The 23,602-nt window shown below is 51.1% G+C and overlaps 1 protein-coding gene across 1 annotated transcript in view; it reads left to right on the top strand.

Annotated features, from left to right (window-relative positions):
• Positions 1 to 23,602, top strand: part of ETS1 (ETS proto-oncogene 1, transcription factor) — a 51,656-nt gene that overhangs the window by 5,800 nt on the left and 22,254 nt on the right. Inside the window, exons 2-5 of the mRNA XM_062013962.1 lie at positions 17,602 to 17,721; positions 18,514 to 18,714; positions 21,767 to 21,844; positions 22,649 to 22,897. Coding sequence (XP_061869946.1) covers positions 17,602 to 17,721; positions 18,514 to 18,714; positions 21,767 to 21,844; positions 22,649 to 22,897 — 648 coding nt within the window. The remainder of the gene's footprint in view (positions 1 to 17,601; positions 17,722 to 18,513; positions 18,715 to 21,766; positions 21,845 to 22,648; positions 22,898 to 23,602) is intronic.

Raw genomic sequence — 23,602 nt, 5'->3', positions numbered from 1 at the left:
ATCAGCGTGGGCAGAAGGTGGGTAAATGACATGAGTGAGGAGAACAAGTGTCATTGTTGTCCCTGGAATGGATCCCAAGGATGGAGCTGCAGGCTTAAGATTCTGCTCAAGGGAAGACCTGCACTTGGTAGGATGATGCCAGGGGATTGAGATGAAGCAGCAGGAGGTGATCTGCTTTAGTTGAGCACTAAAATGCTCCTGGAGCCAAGGACTGAGTTTATCATTTAGGGGATGCCTACAGAAAGAGGGATCTTCCTTAGGGGTGCAAGATGATGCCTCTGTAGATGCAGCTCTGACTCCCCACGTTTGCTTTTCAGCTGAAGCAGTTCCTGCCCAGTTTGCAGCTTGTCCAAATCAACATAGCTCCACCGAAGCCAGGGATATATATACTGTGATCCAGCATAAAACCTCACCCCTGCAGAAGCCAGTGGGACAAATCTGTAGCTGATACAAACTCTACAGCTGTCTGGCAGCCAAAGATGGGGCTTGCATTCCACCTTCCCCCCCCCTCCACCTCTTGTTTCATGTAACCCACCACATAGTTGTACATCTCAGCTCTTTTGTTCCTCTTCCGTGACTAAGCTGCTCCCAGCCTGTGTTTCTGGGTGTTTTTACTTCATTGTGTAGTTTATAATCTTCCAACTAGATACAGAACTCCACACACACACACAAACACACGTTTGCAGTGCTGGCCAAGCAGGCTCTGGCTTTGCTGGCATCAGGCCATGCTTACATCTCCAGTCAAAATACTGCTGGTTAAACAATATCTATTTATTGATTCTCCTACAAGCTCCTAACATTTTTTTCCCAGGTGCAGTGGAATTTAGGGGGGAGAGGATGACAACAGACACTTGATTGTATAATAATGAGATGGCTCCAGAGATAGAAGGTGACCCTTGCAAAGCTGGGTTGACCGTGCACATCCAGCCTGTAATATCTGCTCTCTTCTGCCTGTCCCAGCTCCTCCAGCTTGGAGGGATTTGTCCCTGAGTGCTGCAGGCTTTGGAGCTCATGATGTGCTCATGTGCAAAGCCACCAAGTCTGCTTCACCTGCCTGAATTAACCTCCTTGAATGGAGTGACTCAGAGTCCTGAGAGGAGACGGTTTGATGTCAGGTCCAGAGAGGTGGCAACCCCCACCCCTCACCCCAGTAACGGGATGGTTTCAGTTTGTAATTTGGGTAAAAGGCTCAGCCGTTGTGTTTAGTTGTAGACACCCCCAGGATCTGAACAAGAAGTGTTACATTAACGGGCTGCAAATGTTTGCATGCAAGCTTGAGCTCCTGCAAGCCTGCCTGTGTTTAGATGAAGGCAAAGCTCTTGGGGCTTGCAATCAAAAGTGCTCTAAGTTGTTTGGTTCTCTTCTCCAATGTGGTGTGGGTGGCTCAGAGTAGCTTTTGGCTTATTTAACCCAGGAGTAGGGGGAGGCAAACCCAGAGCTCTCCACTGAGCTTCTGTCTGAGATGAAACAGCACGAGGGTTGTGGGTTTTTTTTTTCCACACTCAACAGGCAAAAATCTTGAGACCTGGTTTGTTCTTCTGTCCCCTGAACAGCATCAAGTCACTGGGGCAATATCTATATGTGCAGGCCTGGTTTTTTCCCTCATCATCTCCCCTGGTCTTTCTGACCATTCCCTTTTTGGTGTGCCTGGAACTACTGTGGCTGCCTGACTCCATCCAACCACCCTCTCTGGGTAGCTGGTTTGCAAGAAGCCAGGATGCTCTGCTGCAGCACAGCAGCCTGGGGAGATAAAGAACCCAAATGCAAGGATGAAACAGCAGCTTGCTTTCCCAGAGAGGAAAATCCCCTTGTTTCTGTGGCTCTCTCTGGTTTGGGAATGAGAATTGAAGCCCTAGGCACTGGCAGCCCTCATTGCAGACTGGGATGTGCAAAGTCACTGGGCTCTGTCTGATGCTGGGATTGTCATTCCTATCCTCACAATCCCCTTCTCCAGCAATCCCCTGCTCTCCAGCTTTTTCCTTTTGCTCCCCATAAACCTTTTCTATGAAGCCAGAAGAGGCAGCCATCTCCATCTTGGGTAACTGGTGCTTACTGGGGCTGAGTATCCATCCCCCAGCACCCTGCTTGGCTTTGCAGGGAGGGTTGTTCTCTCTCAGGACGTGGCTATGAGTTGGAAAACCTGCCCCTGCTGAAGGGTCTTGTTGCTGGGATGGCTGTGGAGCTGCAGGGCTGCCTCTCCTCAGCTTGTTAATGAAGCAAATGCATTTTTTTCTTAACACAGAAGGGATTTTAAATTGGCTCCACATGGATTATGGACGATGTCACACTTTCCCGGAGGGTGATGGCATGAGGAGGAATGTGGGCTTGATGAAAGAAGCCAGACACTGAGTCAAAAAGCAGAGTGCTTCCCCCTCATGCCCCCTCTCCCCTCCACCCCCAATCAAGTATTTGATGTGATTCCAAAGCATTCTTCAGATGGCAGGGGAAGCCAGCAGTGGGGCTTGGCTTTGCCTTAAAATGCAGCGTGAATTTGAGGCCTCTGACCCCAAAAGATGTTCAGGCAAAGCTTGCAGAGACCTGGGTTTAGGGGAAACTGAGGCAAGGTGCTGGGAGCATCCCTAAGCTATCTGCACCAAGTCTCCCTCTACTTGCAACACTGATGGTCTGTGTTAAACCAAACTGCACCTCCAGGCAGGCCAGGACCCATCTGTCTCTCCGGATTCCCAGTTAGGGTGTACTGGTTGCTGCTGATTTGGGTTGGGAGCTAGACTGGGAGTGAGAAACAAATGGCTCAGCCCCACATCCCTCCAGAAACCGAGCACAGCAGGATGAGGGCTGTGTGTCTTTGTGGTGACTGGAGTCCTGGGTTGGCATTTTCACTGGGATACTGCTGCTTCTGCTCTGTCCTTGGATAAAACAGCTGACTGAGGGAGAGCTGCCACTGCCACTACACCCAGAAGCACCCAGAAACTGAAGCAGGACACCGGGAAGTGCTTTGGGGGGTTGTTTTCTGGTGCTTTCCTCCCCACTCTCTGTCAGCACCATCTATCACAGTAATCAAACTGTGGCTTTTTTTGACCCACATGAAAGGGGGAGTATGTGTTTTTTCTCTAGGTGTCTGTATTTGGACAAACCCCCTTCGTTTTGGTCAGCGTGCTGGAAGCAGCCAGACCTTGGCTTGGGGTTTGCTTTTGTTTTACCTTTTAGTTCTGACAAATTGTTTACCAAAAGCTAAACCAGGTTTTGTCAGAAGAAGCAAGTGGCAGAAAGCTGAATATTCCTGGCTTTTTCCACTGCAAAATGGAACAAAGATGGAGTGGAAAACACATGAAATTTGGGTCTTTTTTCCCTTTTCTTCCCCCTTATTTTTACACATTGTTGTTAGAAGCCCTTTTCAAACACAATGCCAAGTGCTTTCTCTTTTAAAGAAGCTCAAGACATGTTACCCAAAAGGCTTCATGAGCTCAGGAAGCTCCATTCCTCCTCATCTGCTGCTAAAAGTAGGGACAAACCTCATTTAACTCGACCTCCAGCTTCGGCTGGGGCTGGCACATTGGGAGCAGTAGCCTGGTTCTCCATCCCACACCCTGCCCTCAGCCATGCCCTTTCAAAGGGATGCAAAGCAAGCTTTTAGGAAGAACTATTTCCCTTGAGGAGGTTGTCAGACACTGTGCCGGGCTGCCCAGGGAGCTGCTGGATTCCCCATCCCTGGACATATTACACAGATGAGATGCCAAGGACCGTGGGTCTTGGTAGCGTGAGGTGTGTGCTTGGACTTGATGAGCTTCAAAAGCCTTTTCCAACTGAAATGATGCTGTGATTCTTTGATGATTCTGTGGTTGGATGAAGGTTTGGGAGGGGGGAGGTTGATGTCAGAGGGCTCTTGGTTTCTAGGAAGCAGCGGTGCCGCCGCGGCGCTGGGAAAGTTTCGCTTTCCAGCCTTAGCAGTGGGGTTTCGGAGCTGTCACGGTAGCTGTGGCCCGGCTGGGGTGGTTACTCACTCACTCTGAGGCTGCTTTCCATCCCTTTAAGCTGCTCCAGATTTGAAGCTGGCTTGAAAGCTTTGCAACTTGAAAAGGCCCAGGCCCTGCGCCTGCTTTTGCCTCCGAGCAGGATGACTCTCGTGCCTTCCTGCCTTCAGCTGGGGGCCGTGTGCATTCGACTGAGTGACCTGGCTGCACATCAGACCAGCAGCACAGCAACAAGGCCAGGAGGGAAGGAGCTTGGCAGGGAGAAGGGAGCTGGCTGGGCTCTGAGCTGGTCCTGGGATAAGCCAGAAGCTCTTGCCACTAACACGAGCTGTTTGGCATCATAGGGTCACAGAATGGTGAGGGGTTGGATGGGACCTGCAGAGCTCATCCAGCTCAACCCCCTGCTACAGCAGGTTCCCCTGGCTCAGGGGGCACAGGAACGTGTCCAGGTGGGGTTGGAAACCTGCAGAGAAGGAGCCTCCACACCCTCCCTGGGCAGCCTGGGCCAGGGCTCCCTCCCCTCAGCACCAAAGGACTTGCTCCTCCTGTCCCAGTGGAACTTTGTCTTCCAGCTTATGTCCATTTTCCCTTGCCCTGTCACTGAAGAGAACAGAAAAAGCCTCCCCCCATCCTCCTGACACCCACCCCTTAGGTACTTGTAAGTGCTGATGAGGCCCCCCCTCAATCTTCTCCAGGCTGAACAATCCCAACTGTCACCTCTTCTGTGGCATCTTCTGGCATCAGCCTCTTCTGTGGCATCCCGAGGAGTTTGCTGGATGCTGGTCCCAAAGACTCATCAAAAAGAAGAGTTAGCCCTTAAAAAAAGGAACTCAATTAAAAAGGAAGAAGGTGTTGGGGGGAAGCTCAGAGAGAAAAAGAAGAAAAGCCAAGGGGAGGGGTAATGTGCCTCTGAAGGGGTGTGTGACTGGGCTCCTTAAGCTGGTGACTAATTGGGTGCTGCAAAGCAGCTGTGGGGCTGCCTGCCAAGGTGGGCTGGTCCCAACCCAGGCTTCAGGAGTCATCAGATCCCCTCCCTCTTTTCATCCCATCCCCCTTCCCAGCCACCCCACCACTCCCCGTGGCAATTTCTTTACTCATCTGGAGGGCACAGTCTCTTGACTCAGCAATCCCAGGGGTTGCTGGGAGCAAATTCCAGGCAAGAGAAGAATCCCATGACTTTGTCTCGGAAAAGATTGCTCCAGAAAGGAGAGAAAGAAGATGCCCTGAGCAGTCACAGAGCTCTGACCAAGCTCCTTCATTTCCCAGCCTCCAGGAGCTGGGGCAGGCAGCCAAGGCATCCCCAGGGAGCTTTTCTCCCTTGCAATAAGAAGAGGAGAGGGATGAGTTTGGAGATGGGGAGAAGCGTGAGGGCTCTGGAGCTGGTGTTTGATCCTCCCTCCACCTCTTGCAGGGTGTGTGGGGGGCTGGGGCTGGGTTGCCAGGGCAGGGAGCCCAGAGCTTGGTGGTTGTGTTGATTTTTTAGGATGATTTCTCTTCCCCCACTTCCCAGGGAGGGGTTTAAACCCGTCATTATCCCTCATCCTTCATCAGTTTGGATTCTGCCATCAACCCTTGTGCTCAGGCACCAGTGTTACCTTCAGCAGCTGCTACTGTGGGTGACTTAGAAACCATATTTACCCTTTTGTTTTTCACCTTACTGGCTTTTTCTAACCTCTCACTCTGACCTTTTCACCTCACCTCCTCCCTATCCAGACCCCCATCCTTTCTGGAAGGCACTTGGGGAGGTCTGCTCTCATGCCCCAGTGCCTTCCCATGGGTGCTTGGGATGGGGCAGGGTCAGACCAGGTTGGGAACTGAGGATTTGACAGACCAGCAGTTGTTTTATTTCTGGGAGGTAGGGCAGGGCTGCTGAACTGACAGCTCTTGTGCCTCCAGACAGCTGGGATGAAGGCTGGGGAGCACACACAGCTCCTGAGGCTGTGTCCTTCTTCCCTGGAAGGTGCCTGCCCACCGTGCTGCTTTTTGAGATGAAGATGCCAAGGGAGAGGAACCAGCCTCTGGCTCCTGTTCCCCATTCACTTAACAGTTTCACCCCAGATCCCTGGGCAGCATCCCCAAGGGAAGCTCAACCCCTTACAAACCACCCATCCAGAGCCCTCCCAAAGCTCCTCCAAGCTTGCTACAGTCAGTGGAGGATTCCCAGAGTTCCTGGCAAGGGTTCCCAGCTCCCAAGTCACCAAATGACACCCTTTCCACCCCCTCCTCCCTTTGTGTCTCCTCCTAATAGCCTCTTGGCCTGAGCAGCCGAATTCAATCAGCCCTTTCACCATCTGCTCCCAGGCACTTCTGCTGGGGAAGGCTCAGGGCCAGAGAGGCTGTAATTCCTTAATAGCTTCCGGATGCTGCGTGAGGGGTGGATGTGAGGGCTGCGGGTGTCTCAGCTCTCTCCCCAGCTTTCCAGGAGGTTTCCAAGCTTGGGCTTCCTCTGGGCAAATCTAAACACCTCCAGCCACTCTGGTTTATCCCTGCTAACCCTGTCTTTTCAGGCTGAACCCAATAGGTGACATAATCCCTATCCTGGCATGGGGATGACTGAAGCTGATGGGGCAGCCCAGCTCATTTTCGGCTGCCTTTCCCAGCTCACTCCCACCTTCTTCATCTTCCCAGTCTCTGTGCTGGTCCCTTCCACAGTGGGAAGTTTCCTAGAAGTCAGAGCTGGAGACAAAAACCTTCCTGGGGTCACTCATCCTCACTCTTGTGCATGGGGATGCTTGATAACCTGGAGGAAGGGGCAAAGCCCAAGAGCTTTGGGATGGAGGAGGCTTCATCTTGATGTTCTTCAGCTGCCTCATGTGCTTATGTCTGTTTAAAGAGAAAACAAGCTCAGGTGAATTGTTCCTGGGGTGTTGTGAACTGAAATTGGTTTGGCACTGGTGTTTCTGAGGCACTCTCTCCAGTGTGGGCTGGGGAATTTTGCTTCCCAGGTTTCTCCCAGGCTCCTTTCTCGCTTCCATCACGCCAAGAGCCAAGGAGAGGACGGGGGTGGGTGGAAATGTTGAACCTGTGATGAGTGTCTGTGCATGTGGCTCCTGTCTGTGGGCTGGGGAATTTTGCTTCCCAGGTTTCTCCCAAGGTGCTTTCTTGCCTCCATCACTCCAAAAGCCGAGGAGGGGACAGGGGTGGGTGGAAATGTTGAACCTGTGATGGGTGTCTGTGCGTGTTGGCTCTTGTCTGTGAGCTGGGACATGGATGCTGCTCACAGAGGTGACAGCAGTGGAGTCACAACCCCAGAGGCTGCCTGGGCAACTTGAGGAGTTGGGGCTGACTCAGGCAGCAAAGCAAAGAGAGCAGATCCTTTGTTTGGAGCACCTTTTGCCTCTCTTTAGTTGCTTCTTTCTCCCCTCCTGGTAAATGATGCCCCTGACGTAGGGGAAGATGTTGGTGCAGTGAATGTTGTGAGCTCCTTGGGGTTTGATTTCAACTGCTGTGTGTTTCTGTGAGCCTCAGAGAGGGAGGCAGGGTGCCTTCAGAAAGGAGAGGTGAAGGTACTTGCAAGTGCAAGTCTTCAGTGGCAGTAAATGAGGTGATGCAAAGAGGTGAATCCAGATCTTGTGCCGGGGAATTAGAGGTATGTGGATCCTTATGCTACCTGCCATCTCTTGGCAGCTGCTGGCAGAGCTGACTGCTTGCTCAGAAGAGTTACAACTAATGCTGTGGATGAAAATGATTGATTAGCCTTGGTCTAATATGATTTAGTCAGAGCAAACAGTGCTGAGGTTTACCAGCCACGCTCTGACCTCCCAACCCTGATCTGTTTGCAAAACGCCTGTGCAATTATTTGTTTGATCTCCAAGCTAAATGCTCTAATCTCTCCTCCTTTGCTAAGTGCAAAGACAACCTGGCCTGATAAGAGAGGACAGGCCTGGAGTCCTCAGGAGATCCCAGGGCAGAAAAGGTGGTGAGGACAGGGTAAGGCTCTTGAGCTTCTTCTCTTCCTCCCCCTCACATACTCAGCTGGCTCATCGAGTGCTGCATGTGCACATACAACACTCCCTGTTGGATGGAAACAACAACAACAAAGATGCTGTCAATATTAGAAGGACTTTGTTAGGGTGAAGCAGCAGCAGTGATCCCTCTGCTCTCCACGGGGGATGTGATACGCCAGGACTTGCCCCTTCCCATTGAGCAATCAGCCCGGGGTTCTTTGGCTGGCTTGGCTGTAGTCTGGGCTGGTGTTGCCCCGAAGGGAAGGGTTGGCCAGGAAGGCTGAGGAGGTGGGGGGTGGGACAGGCAACAGGAATCTGCAGCTGCAGAAGGGATGTGGCAAGCTTTGCCCCTGGGGCAGCATGTGTATGTGTGTGTGCTCTGGAGGTGACCCAGAGCTGCTGAGCCTCCTCTTCTTCTTCGTCATCATGCTGGATGAGCCTTTCTGCATCACTGCTTTTGTGTTGTCTGCATCATGGGGAGATGTCCTGGGCTTGAGGAATGCTGTCAGAATATCTGGGCACCTTCCACTCATGACTGATGATGGTGGTTTTTGTTATATGGAGACAGCACCAACGTGTCTATGCAGCAGCTCCAACCCTTCCAGCTTAAACAAACATTCTTGGCTTATGAGTGGGAGAGATGGTGAGTGGAGGGGAGACACTTTGATGTGGAGGGGGAGATATTTTAGGAGTTGAACGTCATCCTAGCTTGAGGGCACTTGAGGCTGTGTCCTGCCATGTGGTACCCTCGTGTCTGTGGCATGATGTGGTATTGCCTCAGCCTGGGCCAAGAACTAAGGCCAGGACACAGAGAGATCAGTTTATGCAGGACTTGGGCTCAAAAATCAAGTGAAGGATGGGGAATTCCTTAGGACAGACAGATAAGAGGCATTTGGCTGAGTGTCTGATCCGCTCCTGAGGCAGGGATGATGGGACCAGTGGTCTCCCAGGAGCAGGGACATCTGTGGAGTCTGCCTAGGTCAGAAGTGTGTCATGTCATGGTAGTGGACAGCACATAAAACTGGCTTTTCATTCTGGGCACAGATCATTTCACATGGCCAGGAATACTCAGTGAAACCATCCCAAGGTGTGAGCTCAACTTGCATTGGCACAACTTGCTCTTCAGGTGTGTGTGTGTGCAACCCGCTTAGAGGGGCTGGGATCTCTGTGTGGTGTTGAGGGAGCTCAACACAGGGGAAGGTTCCTTGACCCTTATTGCTACCATGAGGGGACAGCCCTGCCAAGAGATCCCAGCCTTCTCTTTTCACACCCTGATCCAGCATCTTCCTTGTACAACGTACTGCTGATAAACCTCAACCCAGCCTTGCAGTGTTTGTGTTCTCACGCGTGGTTTGTCAGCCCTGTGCTTCCCTGGAGTGAGCATCTGGAGATGATGAAGCCAAATCCCCACTGTGGATCTGTCCATAACCCTGGGTGATGAAAGAGAGGGAGATTACTATCTGGAGAAGAGGTTGAGGCCTTGTTTGGCTAGAGAAATGCTCAACCTGTGCTGGGCCCTGGGGAGGCTGCAGCTCCAGGGCTGTGTCAGTGCTGGGCCCCTCACTCACTGCCACAGGGACACTGAGGGGCTGCAGCGTGGCCAGAGCCGGGCACTGAGCTGGGGAAGGGGCTGGAGCACAAGGGGCTGGGGAGGGGCTGAGGGAATGGGGGTGTTGAGGCTGGAGAAGAGGAGGCTGAGGGCAGCCAGCAGCACTCTCTGCAGCTCCCTGACAGGAGGCTGAGGGGAGGAGGGGCGGCCATCTTTGCTCCCAGGTCACAAGCCACAGGCCGAGAGAAAAAGGCCTCAAGTTGCCCCAGGGGAGGTTGAGGCTGGAGCTGAGGCTGAACTGTTTCCCTGAGAGGGGTGTCAGCCCTGTGCCAGGCTGCCCAGGGAGCTGGGGCAGTGCCCAGCCCTGGAGGGATCCCAAAGCCGTGGGGCTGAGGTGCTGAGGCCGTGGGTCAGTGCTGGGCTGGGCAGGGTGAGGGCAGGGCTGAGACTGCAGCAGCTTCAAGCTCTTTTCCAACCAGAACAGTTCTACGAGAAGTGCTTGGCTTCTGTGTGTACTTTTGCAGCCTGGGGTAAATCTATGTCATGGTACTTTGCTGCTTCTTTCTCCTGGGACAGATCCTTCCGTCACATCACTCCTTCATGGAGGATGCCAGAAATGGCATCATCAGCCAGAGATTTAAGGTGCAAACAGCAGAAGCGCCGCTTTCAACCTGCCTGGAAAGAGTTATATCCTCTCAGGGATGCTTTGGGAGGGTTGGAGCAGTGCTCCCATGGCTGTGGAAACCTCCTGGATGGTGAAGGCAGCGTTGCTGCCCTTCCAGGGCTCGCAGCCCAGCCTGGAGAGAGTGAGGAATTTCAAGAGGCTTCTGGTCCCAGGCGTGAGCCATTCAAATACCTCGGGCACCTTTCCAAGAAGCAAATGAATATCTAGTTGTTTGTTCAGTGGGGATGGCTGGCTTTTTGGAGGGCTTTTTTTTCCCCCCTTCTGCTGCCTTTCTTTTTTGGTCATCCTCATTGCTCTTGAGCAATTTGAACTTCTCTGCTAGGCCTTGGGGGGTGTGAGGAGCCAGGTTTTAGCTGCTTGTTTGCAGAGGAACATCTCCCCGAGCTGGAGCACTGATGTGGAGCAAGTGACACGGGGATGACCTGGGCTTGCTGTTTACACTTGACCTCCTTTCAGCCGGGGCTGGGTATCCATTACAGGCTTTGCTGAGCCCACCCCAAGCTCCCATTAGTGCGTGTGTGCCTGTGCATGGGGATTAGAGCTCTTTAGCAGCGCAGTTAGCAGGGATTAGAGCGAATTATCACAGGGTAAGCAAGGCTCATAGGTTTACAGGAGGCAGGGAGTGGCCTCACAGCCCTTCTGAGGGAGAAGCAAAGGCCAAGGTGCCTGGAAGTAAGATGCTACTGCTCATGTGATGTTCAGTTGGGAAAGTGAGAGGGTGAAGGGTGATGAGGGCCTGACCACTGCAAGGAAAGGCTTTGACAGGAGCTAAACCTTTGCCAGCACAGCCCAACCTCTGCTGTTGCTCCATCTACATGGAAAAAAGGCCTTTTGCTGCCTGCTCCGTGGTGTTAAGCTGTGGCTCCACATTCCCCAGCCTCAGGGGTGGCTGTATCTCTCTGGTCCTTGCTTTGATCCATGTGTGCTCCTTCCAGCAGCTGAGGTGAGGAGGACTCTGCTGAGGGAAGCCTGAGATGAGCTGTCAGTCCTGTCCCTGCCTGCTGAGGCTGGGGGAACATTCCCACCGTTGCAGCCAGCGTTGACTCAAGCCCCTGTGGTTTTGCTTAGCTTTGGTCCAGGAGTTTTTTCTAGCAGTTCTTTTCTCTCCCCCACAAAAGCCAGGGAGGATGGAGTGAGCTGACCACCGGCCTGCTGTTCCCCTGTGAGCTCCTGGGACTGCTGGGGATGCCACTTTCCCAGGATCTCCATGCAACACCCACGTTGTAAAGCTGGGAGAGAGAGAGAGGGAGTGGAGAGGAGCCTGAAGGAGGGCAGCAGGCTGTGACTTCCATAGCACTGAAGTAGTGGCAAAGCATCCTTTGCTGCCTGATTCCTCACCAGCTGCAAGACACCCAGAGCCAAAGCAAACGCTCCCTTACTTTTGAGTAGCTCTGTGTCCAGTTTTCCTCATGGGCACATCTCACCTTCCTCTAGCAAGCTTGTGCCCAAGCACAGAGCCTCTGTTTTACAGAGAGGTGAAGTAGTTTTACCCCAAAGCCAAGCAGAGCATCCTGACACCTCACCCTCATCTTTCACCATTCCCCTTCCGCGCTCCCTGGGATGCTTCCAGAGACTCCAAACTTGGAAGCAATGCTTTTCTCTGCCTTTAGGGAAGATATTTCTCAGGCCTGTTACTTAGGGGAAGAGTTGTAGCCCCCATGACACACCACATCTCCATAAGAAAGCTGCTGAATGCCGGAAGAAAGGCGGCTTTGTTGTACTTTCTGCAGGCTAAGCAGTGTGGGCTTTCGGTTTCCTCTCTTGTTTTTTCTCTTGAAGCCCAGCTTTCATCTCAGAGTATTTATTTTTCAATGCTTGAAGAGGGAAAGGGGAAAAAAAAAAGACTTATTTTTCTTTAAAAAGGGATATATTTATGTTAAATTAAAATAGCAAATGTCTGTGCCTTTTTGTGCCATTCCTTGCAGAGCAAAGCGTGGCTGGCAGGAAGGAGAACCAAAGCTCTCTGTGCTACCTCAACCTTTCTCCTCCCATCCCATCCCCACATCCTCAACAAACCCTTCTCCCCCTTCTCCCCATCTTTCCTTCCCACATTTCCCTCTATTCCCTTTTGCCCCCCTCCAGCTTTTTTTCCATTTACCCCCCTTCCTCCCCCCTGAATTTTGCTGCCCTTTCAGTCAGAGGAACCCTAATTGGAACAGGCCGGCTCCTCTCCCGCTTCCTGCGTGGGAGTGAGAGGCAAACTCTTGTGAAAACAGTTCAAAAGTGCAGACACATTTTTTTGCCTAATCCTGCCTAAATAACAGGGGGCTCAGCTGGGGATTATTTGCTTGGGTGTCCCTGTTCCAGAGCTGGGGTTACCTGGGAAAAGCAAAGCTGCCCTGAGGAGGGGAGTGGAAGCTTCTGATGGCGATGGTGGTGGAAACCTGAGATGGGGAGATGTTGGCTCCAAAGTGCCTGGGTTGCTTTGTTGGGGAGCGTGGGAAGGGTCTCTTGGCCTCCCCTCTCCCCAGCCTCTTCTTATCCTGAGAAAGGTTGCTGCTGAACCCTGCCAGCTGGGAAATTTGTTGTGTTTCAGCTTCCCCCATCACTAGCTCTGGCTTGGGTTTGGTCTTTGGGAAGGCTGGGGATAGAGGCAGCAGCAGTGTGGGCTGGAGGGTGAGGGCTTGGTGGCCACAGGCTCACTGTAGGAGAGCAAAGCCATGTCTCTCCTTGCAGAGCCTCTGTGAAACTCCTCCTTCTTCATCACAGACACCCAGAGATGTCCTGGGCTGTGGGGCATCACAGGGGGCTCAGAGAAGCTTCTCAGTTAGCTCAGGCCTCAAGGGCTGTTGTGTTTTGAGGTGAAACATGCACAAATAGATGCAGCTGTGTGGAGAGCTGAGTTTTTCTGGACTCTGCATATGGGCTGGTTTAAAACCAACACACAGCTTCTCCCAAACTTGTCCCTGTGTATCTTTCAAGGGCCTGAAATCCACATGGTTATCAGTTAGGCCTGGGAAGGAGACCATGAGGAGGCTGAGCAGAGAGCAGGCTTGTACCTGAACCAACAGCACGCTGGGTCCCTGACCTTGGTGTCCATCCATCAGAGCAAGGTGGCAAGGTCTGACTCCTCCCCATTTACACACAAGCTACTGGGGAGAGACAAGACCACACTGAGGCCTTTGATGGGAAAAGAAACCTGAGTGGCTGAAGGGAGCTTTAAAAAGTCATTGACCTCGAGTGGAAAATGACTTTGCTCCCATCCTCCAGCTCAGGGCATCTTGTTTCCCCCTCCCTTTCCTGCCATTTCTGTTCTTTATGCAATCAGATGCGTGTGTTTTAAGGTCAAAATCCCTAAAGTTTATAAATCATAGTCCTTTAAAAAGATCAGATGAGTAGAAACAGTTTATACATGAGGAGCCTGGTGAGAGCAGTGGGAATGTGGCTGGGAGATGAACTCGGTGATCTTGGCCTCCTTGTGCGTTTGCTGGCCTGGGTTTTCTCTCAGGCTCTTGGTGCAACACCCTGGTTTTGGGCAGATCCCTTTTAGCATGAAACTCACAGAGGGATGCAACTCACAGAGGGATGCAGCTCTGGCTCTCAGCACTGTCAGGCTTCTTATCTTTGTCTTTCTGAAGTCCCATCACAAGGAGCTGGATGGAAAATAGGGATCTGGTCACAAACTGAGCCCCTAGATCTTGCCTTGCTTTGCTTTTCCCCACTGTGCAAGGCAAATGACTCCTCTCTGCTTCTACACATGCTGGTGACATCATTTTCCAGAGGCACTGCAAAAGCTCCTGTTAGCATTTCAAACATCAAACCATGACACCCTGCCTGGAAAATCAAACACAGTTCCCTTGCCAGTGGCAGAGGCAGCAAGAGGAGGACACGGCGTCAGGCAGCAAACTGCAATGCTTCAGCAAACCCCAGTGTGGGCTGCAAGGCTTTAGTCTTGGTTTAAACCCCCTCAAAGCTCTAAACTGAGTTTAGGTGATGACTTTGGTGCTGGCTGATGCTCCTTCCCACAGGTTTCTTGCCAGGCTGTGTGTGACAGTGGGAGGTAGACAAAAGGAGAGGTTTTATTTGTGTAAGGTTCAGTTAACACCTTGGAAAGAGGTTTGAGATGGCAGCTAAAGGTGGAACCAGGGAGGGAGCTGAAGCCAGGTTGCTTTTGTGACTGGATTTCTGCTTTCCTTTGACCTTCAAGCATCCCAAACTGAAGAATGAAGGGATCTATCTGTGGCTGCTGGAGGGTGTCACCAGGGCTTGTTTCTCCTCCCTGAGAAGTAACACCCCCTGCATCCAACACCTTGGCCACTGAGGTTGAGCAAAGAAAACGTTATTTGAAGTGAATTCAGCCCACCAAAAGCAAGCAGAGGCAGAATTGAGATGAAAAACTCTTTCCCTCCCCCTCTCCACCTCGTCTCTTTCGGGTCACACAGCCAAGATCCGTCCACAAACACGTCTGCAGAGCTCTGCAAACGCCTTTAGGTTTGACACATGTGTAGATGTGGGCCACTGGTGACTGAAACAAGGCTTCTGCAACCATTGGGGCTTGTGTTTTGTTTTTGACTGGTTTGTCTTCTGAAGAAGCAGCAGATGTTTCAATCCTAAAGTGTGCCGAGTGGACTTGGAAGGGGAAGCTTTGAAACTCACCGTTGGGTTGATTTTGGTGTTGAAATGGAACCTTTCGCTTTCTTTGGTTGTAAACTGGAAAACAGAGTTTGCTTCTCCAGTGACCTCTCCTTGGGAATCACTTTGAAGTCCTTTTCTGTTTTGACATGTTGTTTGTGCAGAGCTCAGTGTTCACCTTACCAAACCTTATCCTCCCCCATCCCTGCTACTGAAGGAATCGATTTGCTGGGTGTATATAAACCCCAACCCCTTGAGTCCTGAGAGAGAAAAGAGTGGGATGAGTGGTAGGTGCTTGCAGTTTTACACCCACCTCACCTTACCCTGCTACTCTTTGTGGCTTTGCTTAAGGAGGTCACCTCCACACAGGTCTTTTTTTTCCCCCCTCTCTTCTGTGAGTGATTCAAAACTGGGCTTCAGAAACCCTTGTGTTTTTGTTCTCAGCCTCAACTCTGACTCACCTTCCCATAGCACCAGGGAGCACTGAACTGCCGTTGAAGCATCCTGCAGAGAGGGGAGCAGATTCCTGGGTGGTCCCTTGTAACCACAGAACAGCAAAGCATTAAAATGTAACATGAGGATGGAAGGGGAAAGGGGCACCCAACCACTTTCTCCCCTCTTGTTATCTCAAGGCAGCAGATGGAGAGCAGAGATAGGGAGGGTGGCTGCTCCTTTTGCTCCATGCCCTCTCCAGCCAAATCCCAGTAAATAATGAAGTGTAATTTGCCAAAGAGCTTTGGAATGTATGATTTGCTTTCAGAGGTCCTGATACTTCCAATGTGGCAGGGCAATCTGTGATTTATGTGGTGGGGGTTAAGGGGGAGGAATCACATCCCCAGACATCAGGAATTTCACCAGTCCTGAGGGTCGTGCAAATAGTTCTTTGTGTGCCTTGGCCACTAGCATTAGAGGGAGCTGCCAAAAAAGGGGGTGAGCTGGCATGTCTTTTACTTGGGGATGATAATAGAAAGTGCAGAGATGGAGACATAAAAGTTATTGTCTTTAGCCTGGCAGTGGACTGGCAATTTGGGTCAACAGCTGATGATTTGGGGATGCTTTGCAAGCGTGGGCAACCTCACCCCGTGCTCTTAGAGCTGCTCATCGACCCACCTGCAAAAACAGGAGCCCAACATTGTGTAGTTTAGACTTTAAATGATGCTCACAAGGTTGGTTGTGGAGAAGCTGAGCTGTCTCCAGCCCTGCCTTGCTGTTGCATTAGAGATCACAGAACCTCGGGGGTTGGGAGGGAGCTGCAAAGCTCATCCAGTGCAGCCCCCTGCCAGAGCAGCACCTAGAGCAGGGCACACAGGGACTCATCCAGCTGGGTTGGGATGTCTCCAGAGAAGGAGATATTTGGCCTGGCAGTGGAGTGGCAAATTGGTTCATCCAGCTGATGGCTTTGGGATGCTTTGCAAGTGTGGGCAACCTCACCCACAACCTCACCCACAAGAGTGAGGGCAACCCTCACTCTTTGAGGTGCTCATCGACCCACCTGCAAACACAGGACCCCAATATTGTGTAGTTTAGACTTCAAATGATGCCCACAAGGTTGGTTGTGGAGAAGCTGAGCTGTCTCCAGCCCTGCCTTGCTGTTGCATTAGAGACCACAGAACCTCAGGGGTTGGGAGGGAGCTGCAAAGCTCATCCAGTGCAGCCCCCTGCCAGAGCAGCAGCACCTAGAGCAGGGCACACAGGGACTCATCCAGCTGGGTTGGGATGTCTCCAGAGAAGAAGCCTCCACAGCCCATCTGGGCAGCCCCTGCCAGTGCTCCCTCACCTCAACAGGGAACAAATTCTTCCTTGTGTCCTTTTGGAACCTCTTCTGTTCCAGCTTGTTCCCGTTGCCCCATCATTGGCCATCCCTGAGCACAGCCTGGCTCCATCCTCCTGGATGTACTCAGGTGGATGATTTACAACTGAGACTGATAAAAGTTCCCTCTTAGGACATGGTGGTTGTCCAAGTCTTTTCTTCTCAAGTCATTTCTTCTCTGTTGAAAGAATGTTTTTCAGGAATGCTTCAAATACATGAAGAGGAGCCAAACCTTGCTCGAGGAGGTTTGGCCTTGGGTTTGGATTGAGAGACTTGCTTTTGGTTTTGAAACTCTTTGGCTCCAGCTATCCAAATACATTAGAAAAAAGGATAAAAAAAGGAAAGGAGAGCTTTGCTTCTCCTCAGGACTTACTCCAAAGCCCAGCTCTTGGCTTTGTGCTCACCCCATGGGGATGGCTGAGCGTTGCTGAAGTGACTCACCCGAGGCGCGTCGCTCCGTGTTATGGGCCCTCACATGATGTAACTCTGTGCTAATGTGGGGTTTTCCAGCTCTTTGTTTTCCCTCCCTCCTCAAATGGGTTTTCTGCTGGTTCTTCATCCTGCTGCTGCTTTTTTTTCCCAGGATTGATTCTTTGCTTTTCCTTTCCTTTGGCTTTTCTTTGGCCTGAGATGCCCTGAGGTGGGGCTGTAAGTCAGAGATGCTTTTCTTGTTCACCCCAGCACGGGACTCTACCTTCACTGGCATCTGGAGCTGCTCAGCCATCTCCCAGCTCCAGATGCCACCCAACATGCTGGAAAGGTCTTGGCCATCACCATGAAATCTCCAGGAGCATGGTTGGCTTGTAGGGAGACCATCTGCACCAGGTAGTTTACCAGACATGGTTTGTTCATGCCCTTGAAGTAGAGGCTTATTAGGAGCACAAGGTTGTTTCTCCTGTATGTAAGAAGCTTACTCATAGACTTTTGAAGGGCTTAGGTACAGGGCTAGAAGGTCTGGGGATGAAAACTGGGGAAGGACAAAAAGATTCCTCTGTTCTTCTCAGCATCCAACATCCACATCAACAAGTCAACATCCAGCACCACTCCTCTTGTCTTTTTCCCAGCCCCATGTGCTTATGGCCATTTTCCTCTCCTGTTTCTTTCAGACATGGAATGTGCAGATGTGCCTTTATTAACTCCCAGCAGCAAAGAAATGATGTCTCAGGCACTGAAAGCCACTTTTAGTGGCTTCACCAAAGAGCAACAGCGGCTGGGGATCCCCAAAGGTAAGTGATGGCTTCCCTCTGAGCAGCTGTGAGAGCCACAGAGACTGTGTCCTCCTGCCAGACTGCTCTTCTTCCACAGCTGCCATCTCATTTGGTGATCCTCTTCAGGCAGTTATCACCTTGTTTCTTGGCAGCTTCAGCTGGAATAAACATGGACACAGAGGCAAAAATGTTTCAGGACCACTTGCAAAGTCCCACCTGTCTGACAGGTTGTGCCAGGCTCAAGTCATCTCCACTACACAGAGAAGCAGCAAGAACCCTTTACCAGAGGCTGGGGACAGGGGGAACACCAAATAGAGGAGTAGGTGGGAGAAGAGGCTCAGGGAACAAATCCTAAGCCCACATTCACACCCTGCCCAGCCCAGCACTGACCCACGGCCTCAGCACCTCAGCTGTGTGTCTTTGGGATCCCTCCAGGGCTGGGCACTGCCCCAGCTCCCTGGGCAGCCTGGCACAGGGCTGACACCCCTCTCAGGGAAACAGTTCTGCCTCAGCTCCAACCTCAACCTCCCCTGGGGCAACTTGAGGTTGTTTCCTCTTGTCCTGTCCCTCAGGAGAAGAGATCAACCCCCAGCTCCTTGCAGCCTCCTGTCAGGGAGTGTCAGAGAGTGCTCCTGTCTCCCCTCAACCTCTTCTCCAGGCTCAACACCCCCATTCCCTTCCCCATCACACTTAGACCTTTTCTTCCTTAGGCCTCTATGAGATAAACCTGTGGCAGTGCAACTGTTTGGTGTCCTTTCCTCCTGGGGAAATGACTCTTGGTTTGCTCCTGAAGGGATCCCTTTGTTGCAGATCCCCAGCAGTGGACGGAGACGCACGTGAGGGACTGGGTGATGTGGGCAGTGAACGAGTTCAGCCTGAAGGGAGTGGATTTCCAGAAGTTCTGTATGAATGGAGCTGCCCTCTGTGCTCTGGGCAAAGAATGTTTCCTGGAGCTAGCACCTGACTTTGTGGGAGACATCCTTTGGGAACATCTGGAGATCTTGCAGAAGGGTGAGTCCTGGAAGCTCCAGGGTGAGCAGCTTCACACCATCCTGCCTTGACTGATATTGGGCCTTCCCAAAAGACCTTGGTGTTTACCCAGTAAAAGCAGCTTTCCCAGCTCAGCTTTCCATTCACATTTCAAATGGGCAATCCCAACTGGGCAATGAAAATCCTGGCAGTGCTTAAAAGAGGAAGGGTGTTTGTGCTGGCTGCTTGGGCAGGAATCCACAGCGGGCAGGGACGTTGCCTGCCTGGAAATGACAGTGGGATTTTCCAAAGCCTTCTTCCTCAGCTCCTGTTGTGAACTTTCCTACTTCCTTCTGTAGAACTGGCTACAACAATACCACCAAGATCCCACCCTGATTTCCCAGTTGTGTTGGCTCTGCTTTGTTTCAGGGTGTCATGGCATTTTGTTCAGAGTGCCTGTGTCCCTTACAGGAGAAGCCATCTCTGCCAGTCCCTGCATGACAGCAGCCTTGATTTTCATTGACTGGACACACAGACATTGCTTTTGGGGGGTTGATTATCATGGTTTCTGGATGCTCAAGCAACACTGAACCTGGGATGGCTTCAAAAGAGCTTAAACACCTCTAAGTGAGCCACAGGCAGGAGCTCTAAGTCCTTTCTGTGCAGAGCTCTTTGCTTTCCTGGAATATGCCTTGTGCTTTTACACTGAGCCTGCCTTGCTTGTCAGCAGAGTGGTGGCAGGAAGGGGAGGGGGAGCAAAGCTCTGCCTTCCAGGAAACCATTGACAAATGGCTGTTAATTGCTGATTGCTAATTTTACTGCTACCTGTGGTTTGCAAAAGGTAAACACTGCTCTTCCCAGGGTCTGTGTGTGTGTGACAGGCTGTTTTTCTGCTCCTGGGCTCTTCATGTCTCTACTGTCCTCCTTGTTTGGCCTGGTTTTGATTGAGAGTGCTTCTATCGACAGCAAACAACTTCACCAAACAAAGCCAGACCTTGTGGTCAGTGCTGTGAGCCATCACTCTGCCTTCCCTTCGGTTGTGACCCCTTGGGCAGGGCTGTGGGGCTCTGCAGGGATTTCCTGAGGCATCAGAGCTGGCTTCTGCTGCTTCTTCCCCCAAATTCCCCCAAGGCATTGAGGCAAACTGGGTGTTAGAGCTTCACAGTGAAGTGAGGATGGGGGTTCCTGGTGGCTTTGACACAGGTGGGTGTCAGGATGCTGCAGTCACCAGGATGCAAAAGGCCTGAGAGACAGACAGAGGAGCTTTTACAAAGAAGCTGTTGCAATTTTTCTCTTCCAGAAGGGTGAAAAAGAATAAAGCTCAAGTCTTTTGTCTCAACATTGCTGGTGTGTAGCCCTGGGAAGCAAATCTCAGCCCTGTGTTCAGTTTTCCTGGTGACTTTGGTACCTCTTGCACAAGCTTTAGCTTTTAGGGAAGGTTCTTAAGGGCAATATGTGTGAAGGATTTGGAGACAAACCCAGATGAGCTTTCAAGGAATCACCAGCCTCACCCCAAGGGTTCATTCCTCTTCCCTCTAAATCTCAGGAGCTCCATGAAGCATAACACATCTGCAACCCCCTGACAAGGTCTGGGTTCAGTTCTGTGCAAACACCACTATCCCTGCACACCTCTCCCCATGCTTGTGTCCACTTTGAGGAGATGAAGGTTTCCCCAGGCCCAACCGTGGAGGCAGGTCTCTGAATCTCCCACCTTCCCCAGCCACCCACTGTCACCCCTCTGGGGTGCTTGGAGCAGTGGTTAACCCCAAAGTGGGGTCACACAGGGACAGGCTGTGACCTTGCTGTCCCTTCACTGCCATGGCTCCCTTGTGAACTCTCTGACTCATGTACCACAGGCCCCTCAAGGCTTTAAAAACAGCAGCACATGGATGACTTTTCCTTATGTATTTTGACTATTTTCAGGCCTTCTTTTCCCCAAATCTCTTCCTAAAATAAACTCTTGAGTTACCAGCAGTCAGCAGTGCCCTGCACTTGCCTGGAAGCAGAGCTAAAGGTTGCTGTCCCTTCTCTGTGGTCACCTTTGAGGGTGGGGGAGAGATAAAGAGAGCCTTTCTCATTAAGTCTCTGTGTTTGCACCCTCCCTTTTGTTAGAGAATATTTTCCACCCTGCAGTCCCCAGGAGACAAGGCCAGAATTAGGCTCCCTTTGCAAGCCAACGTGCCTTATCTTCAATTGGGCTTCTCTTTAACCTCAGCAGAAATAAACAGAGCCCAGAGTTGTCTGCTGTGTTGTCTGTTTTACTTTGCATCCCCCCTGCAAGGAAATCTCTCATCTCTGCCCACATTCCATAACCTACTGGCATGAGTAAGGTGTTAATGGCAGAAGCTGGTCAGGGTGGGAGCAACATGAAGATGGGAAAGCAAAGTCAGTGCCAAGCCTGAGGGTACCAATAAAACAGCAATGGAAAGCTGCTTTGATGTGATGGTGTCCTCTGATGGATGGATGATGCTTGGCCAGACACACACTTGTTGGGGGTGTTTGTCAGGAGTTGGTGAGGCAAAGCTTTCATTTGGGTTGGAAAAGGCCTTTTAAGATCACTGAGTCCAACCACTCAGCTGAAAAGTGTTGTGCAGGCATTCATTTGGGGTTGTAGGAGCTGGGTTTGGGATGTGTTACCCACTCCTAGTGGAGTCTTAGGTGTGTATTACACACACCTACTGCTGCTCTTCAAAACAGGGGCTTTTCCAGGAGAGCAGCTCTCTCCTCCTCTGCTGCTCTTAACCAGCTTGTACATGTAAAGGGTGATAAGCAATCCTCAAGAGAACTCAGAGACAACAAAGTTGGAGGCAAGCAAGGAAATGATGCAATTGGTATTTCAGAACCACCTGAGGGCTCTTGATTGAGAAAGTCAGGTTTGGTTTGTTTCAGTTTGGAGGGTTCCCAAAGGGAAGCCCAGGCACATCCAGCACTTGGTTGAGTGGGATTGCAGCTCCTGTCTGTTCCTTTGGACATCCTGGTGTAACCTGGAGAGGAGCAGTTTAGGAAGTTCAGCCTTCTCTGTGTTAACAGCAAGTCTTGTGCAGCATGATGTGCTTGTGAACATGTGACATTTCCTTCCTTTTCCTCTTTGCAGAAGAGGTAAAACCCTACCCAGCAAATGGAGTGAACACAACCTACCCAGAGTCCCGCTGTACTTCAGACTACTTCATTAGTAAGTCTCACTTACTGTCATCCTGCTGCTTCCAGGCATGAAGGTGCCACCCATGAAGAGATCTGTCTGCAGAGCTGTTGCTCTGTCATGGCAGAGTGTGCAAAGTGTGTCACTTTGCCTTTCCTAGTGCTTGGGGTAGTTAGAAGCCATCTGTGGGGTTTTTGGTGACTGCTTTGAGATGCCATAGATGGACTTTGCAAGTGCTGTTTGTTTGAACACCTGAACAGTGACCTCAGACACTCCAGAACATTGGGATTTGATCAAAAAAAGCTTATTGAGAAGGAGAGAATGGAGGGGGAAAGGTTTAATCCTTGCTTAGTAGGTAGGAGTCTCCTGCACTTACCATTGCCAGTGGTTTGGGAGGAAAAGGCATTTGAAATCTGTGATGTTTTTCCTGAACCAGCAGAAAAAAACAACCCCAACTCATCTCAGTTGGGATTCCAGGCTCTGGCCAGTGAGGAGAGGTGGCTGTGGAAGTGCCTTGTGTCTTAAAATCATCAGTGCAACTGCTTTGCCCTGTGTGTCTTTTGCTGAGATGACCCTCTTCGTGGGTTGCCACGTTTGATGTAACTCACACTGATGCTGGTTGAGGATGCCTTATGTTTTTACAATGTCTGCAGTTCTAGGACACAATGTCTGCAATGACAAGAGCAGTGCCAGGTATTTAATAGCCAAAGGCAGTCTCCTCTTTGCCCTGCAGACCTCAGACCTCCCCGTGCTGTGAGAGACTGGAGGGGGGAAATGAGCAACACTCTGGTTTCCTTCTGCTTGAGCCTCTTTCTGACACTCCCCTTCTGCCAACAGGTTATGGCATTGAGCATGCACAGTGTGTGCCTCCCTCTGAGTTCTCTGAGCCCAGCTTCATCACAGAATCCTACCAGACCCTCCATCCCATCAGCTCAGAAGAGCTCCTGTCCCTCAAGTACGAGAGCGACTATCCCTCGGTCATCCTGCGTGACCCTGTGCAGACAGACTCCCTGCAGACAGACTACTTCAGCATCAAGCAAGAAGTTGTCACCCCAGACAACATGTGCATGGGCCGTGCCAGTCGAGGTAAAACTGAGCAGCACACAGCTTTCTTGCCATTTGGCCTAGATGTCAACCTCAGTGCTGCCTTCCCTTCTGTGGGAAGGTGCTTTGGGGCCACATCAGGGAGCCAGTGCCAGTGATGAAGCCAGTTCCCAACACATATCTGTATAGATACCTATATGTCTATAGCTAGGTACAGATCCATACCTGTACCTCCATATCTATGTCTCCATATGTCTCCATCCATATCCGTCTCTGTATCTGTCTTTAGATCCAGATCCATATCTCTAGATCCATATCTGTATCTCCAGATCTGTCTCCATCTATATCTACTTCCAGATCCATATCTCCAGATCCAAATCCCTACATCCTTATCTCTAGATCCATATCTGTACCTCCATATCTATGCCTCCATATGTCTCCACTCATATCTATCTCTGTATCTGTCTCTAGATCCAGATCCATATCTCTAGATCCATATCTGTACCTCCAGATCTCTCTCCATCCATATCTATCTCTATATCTAGATTCAGATCCATATCTCCAGATTCAAATCCCTACATCCATAGCTCTAGATCCATATCTGTACCTCCATATCTGTTTCCATCCATATCTATCTCTAGATCTAGATCCAAATCCCTACATCCATACCTGTACCTCCATATCTATGTCTCCATATCTGTCTCCATCCACATCCATCTCTATATCTAGATCCAGATCCATATCTGT

This window comes from Colius striatus, chromosome 23 (genome assembly GCF_028858725.1).
Source record: "Colius striatus isolate bColStr4 chromosome 23, bColStr4.1.hap1, whole genome shotgun sequence".
NCBI lineage: Eukaryota > Metazoa > Chordata > Aves > Coliiformes > Coliidae > Colius > Colius striatus.
Note: the sequence above shows the minus strand (reverse complement) of the source record. Positions and strands in the feature narration are given on the sequence as shown.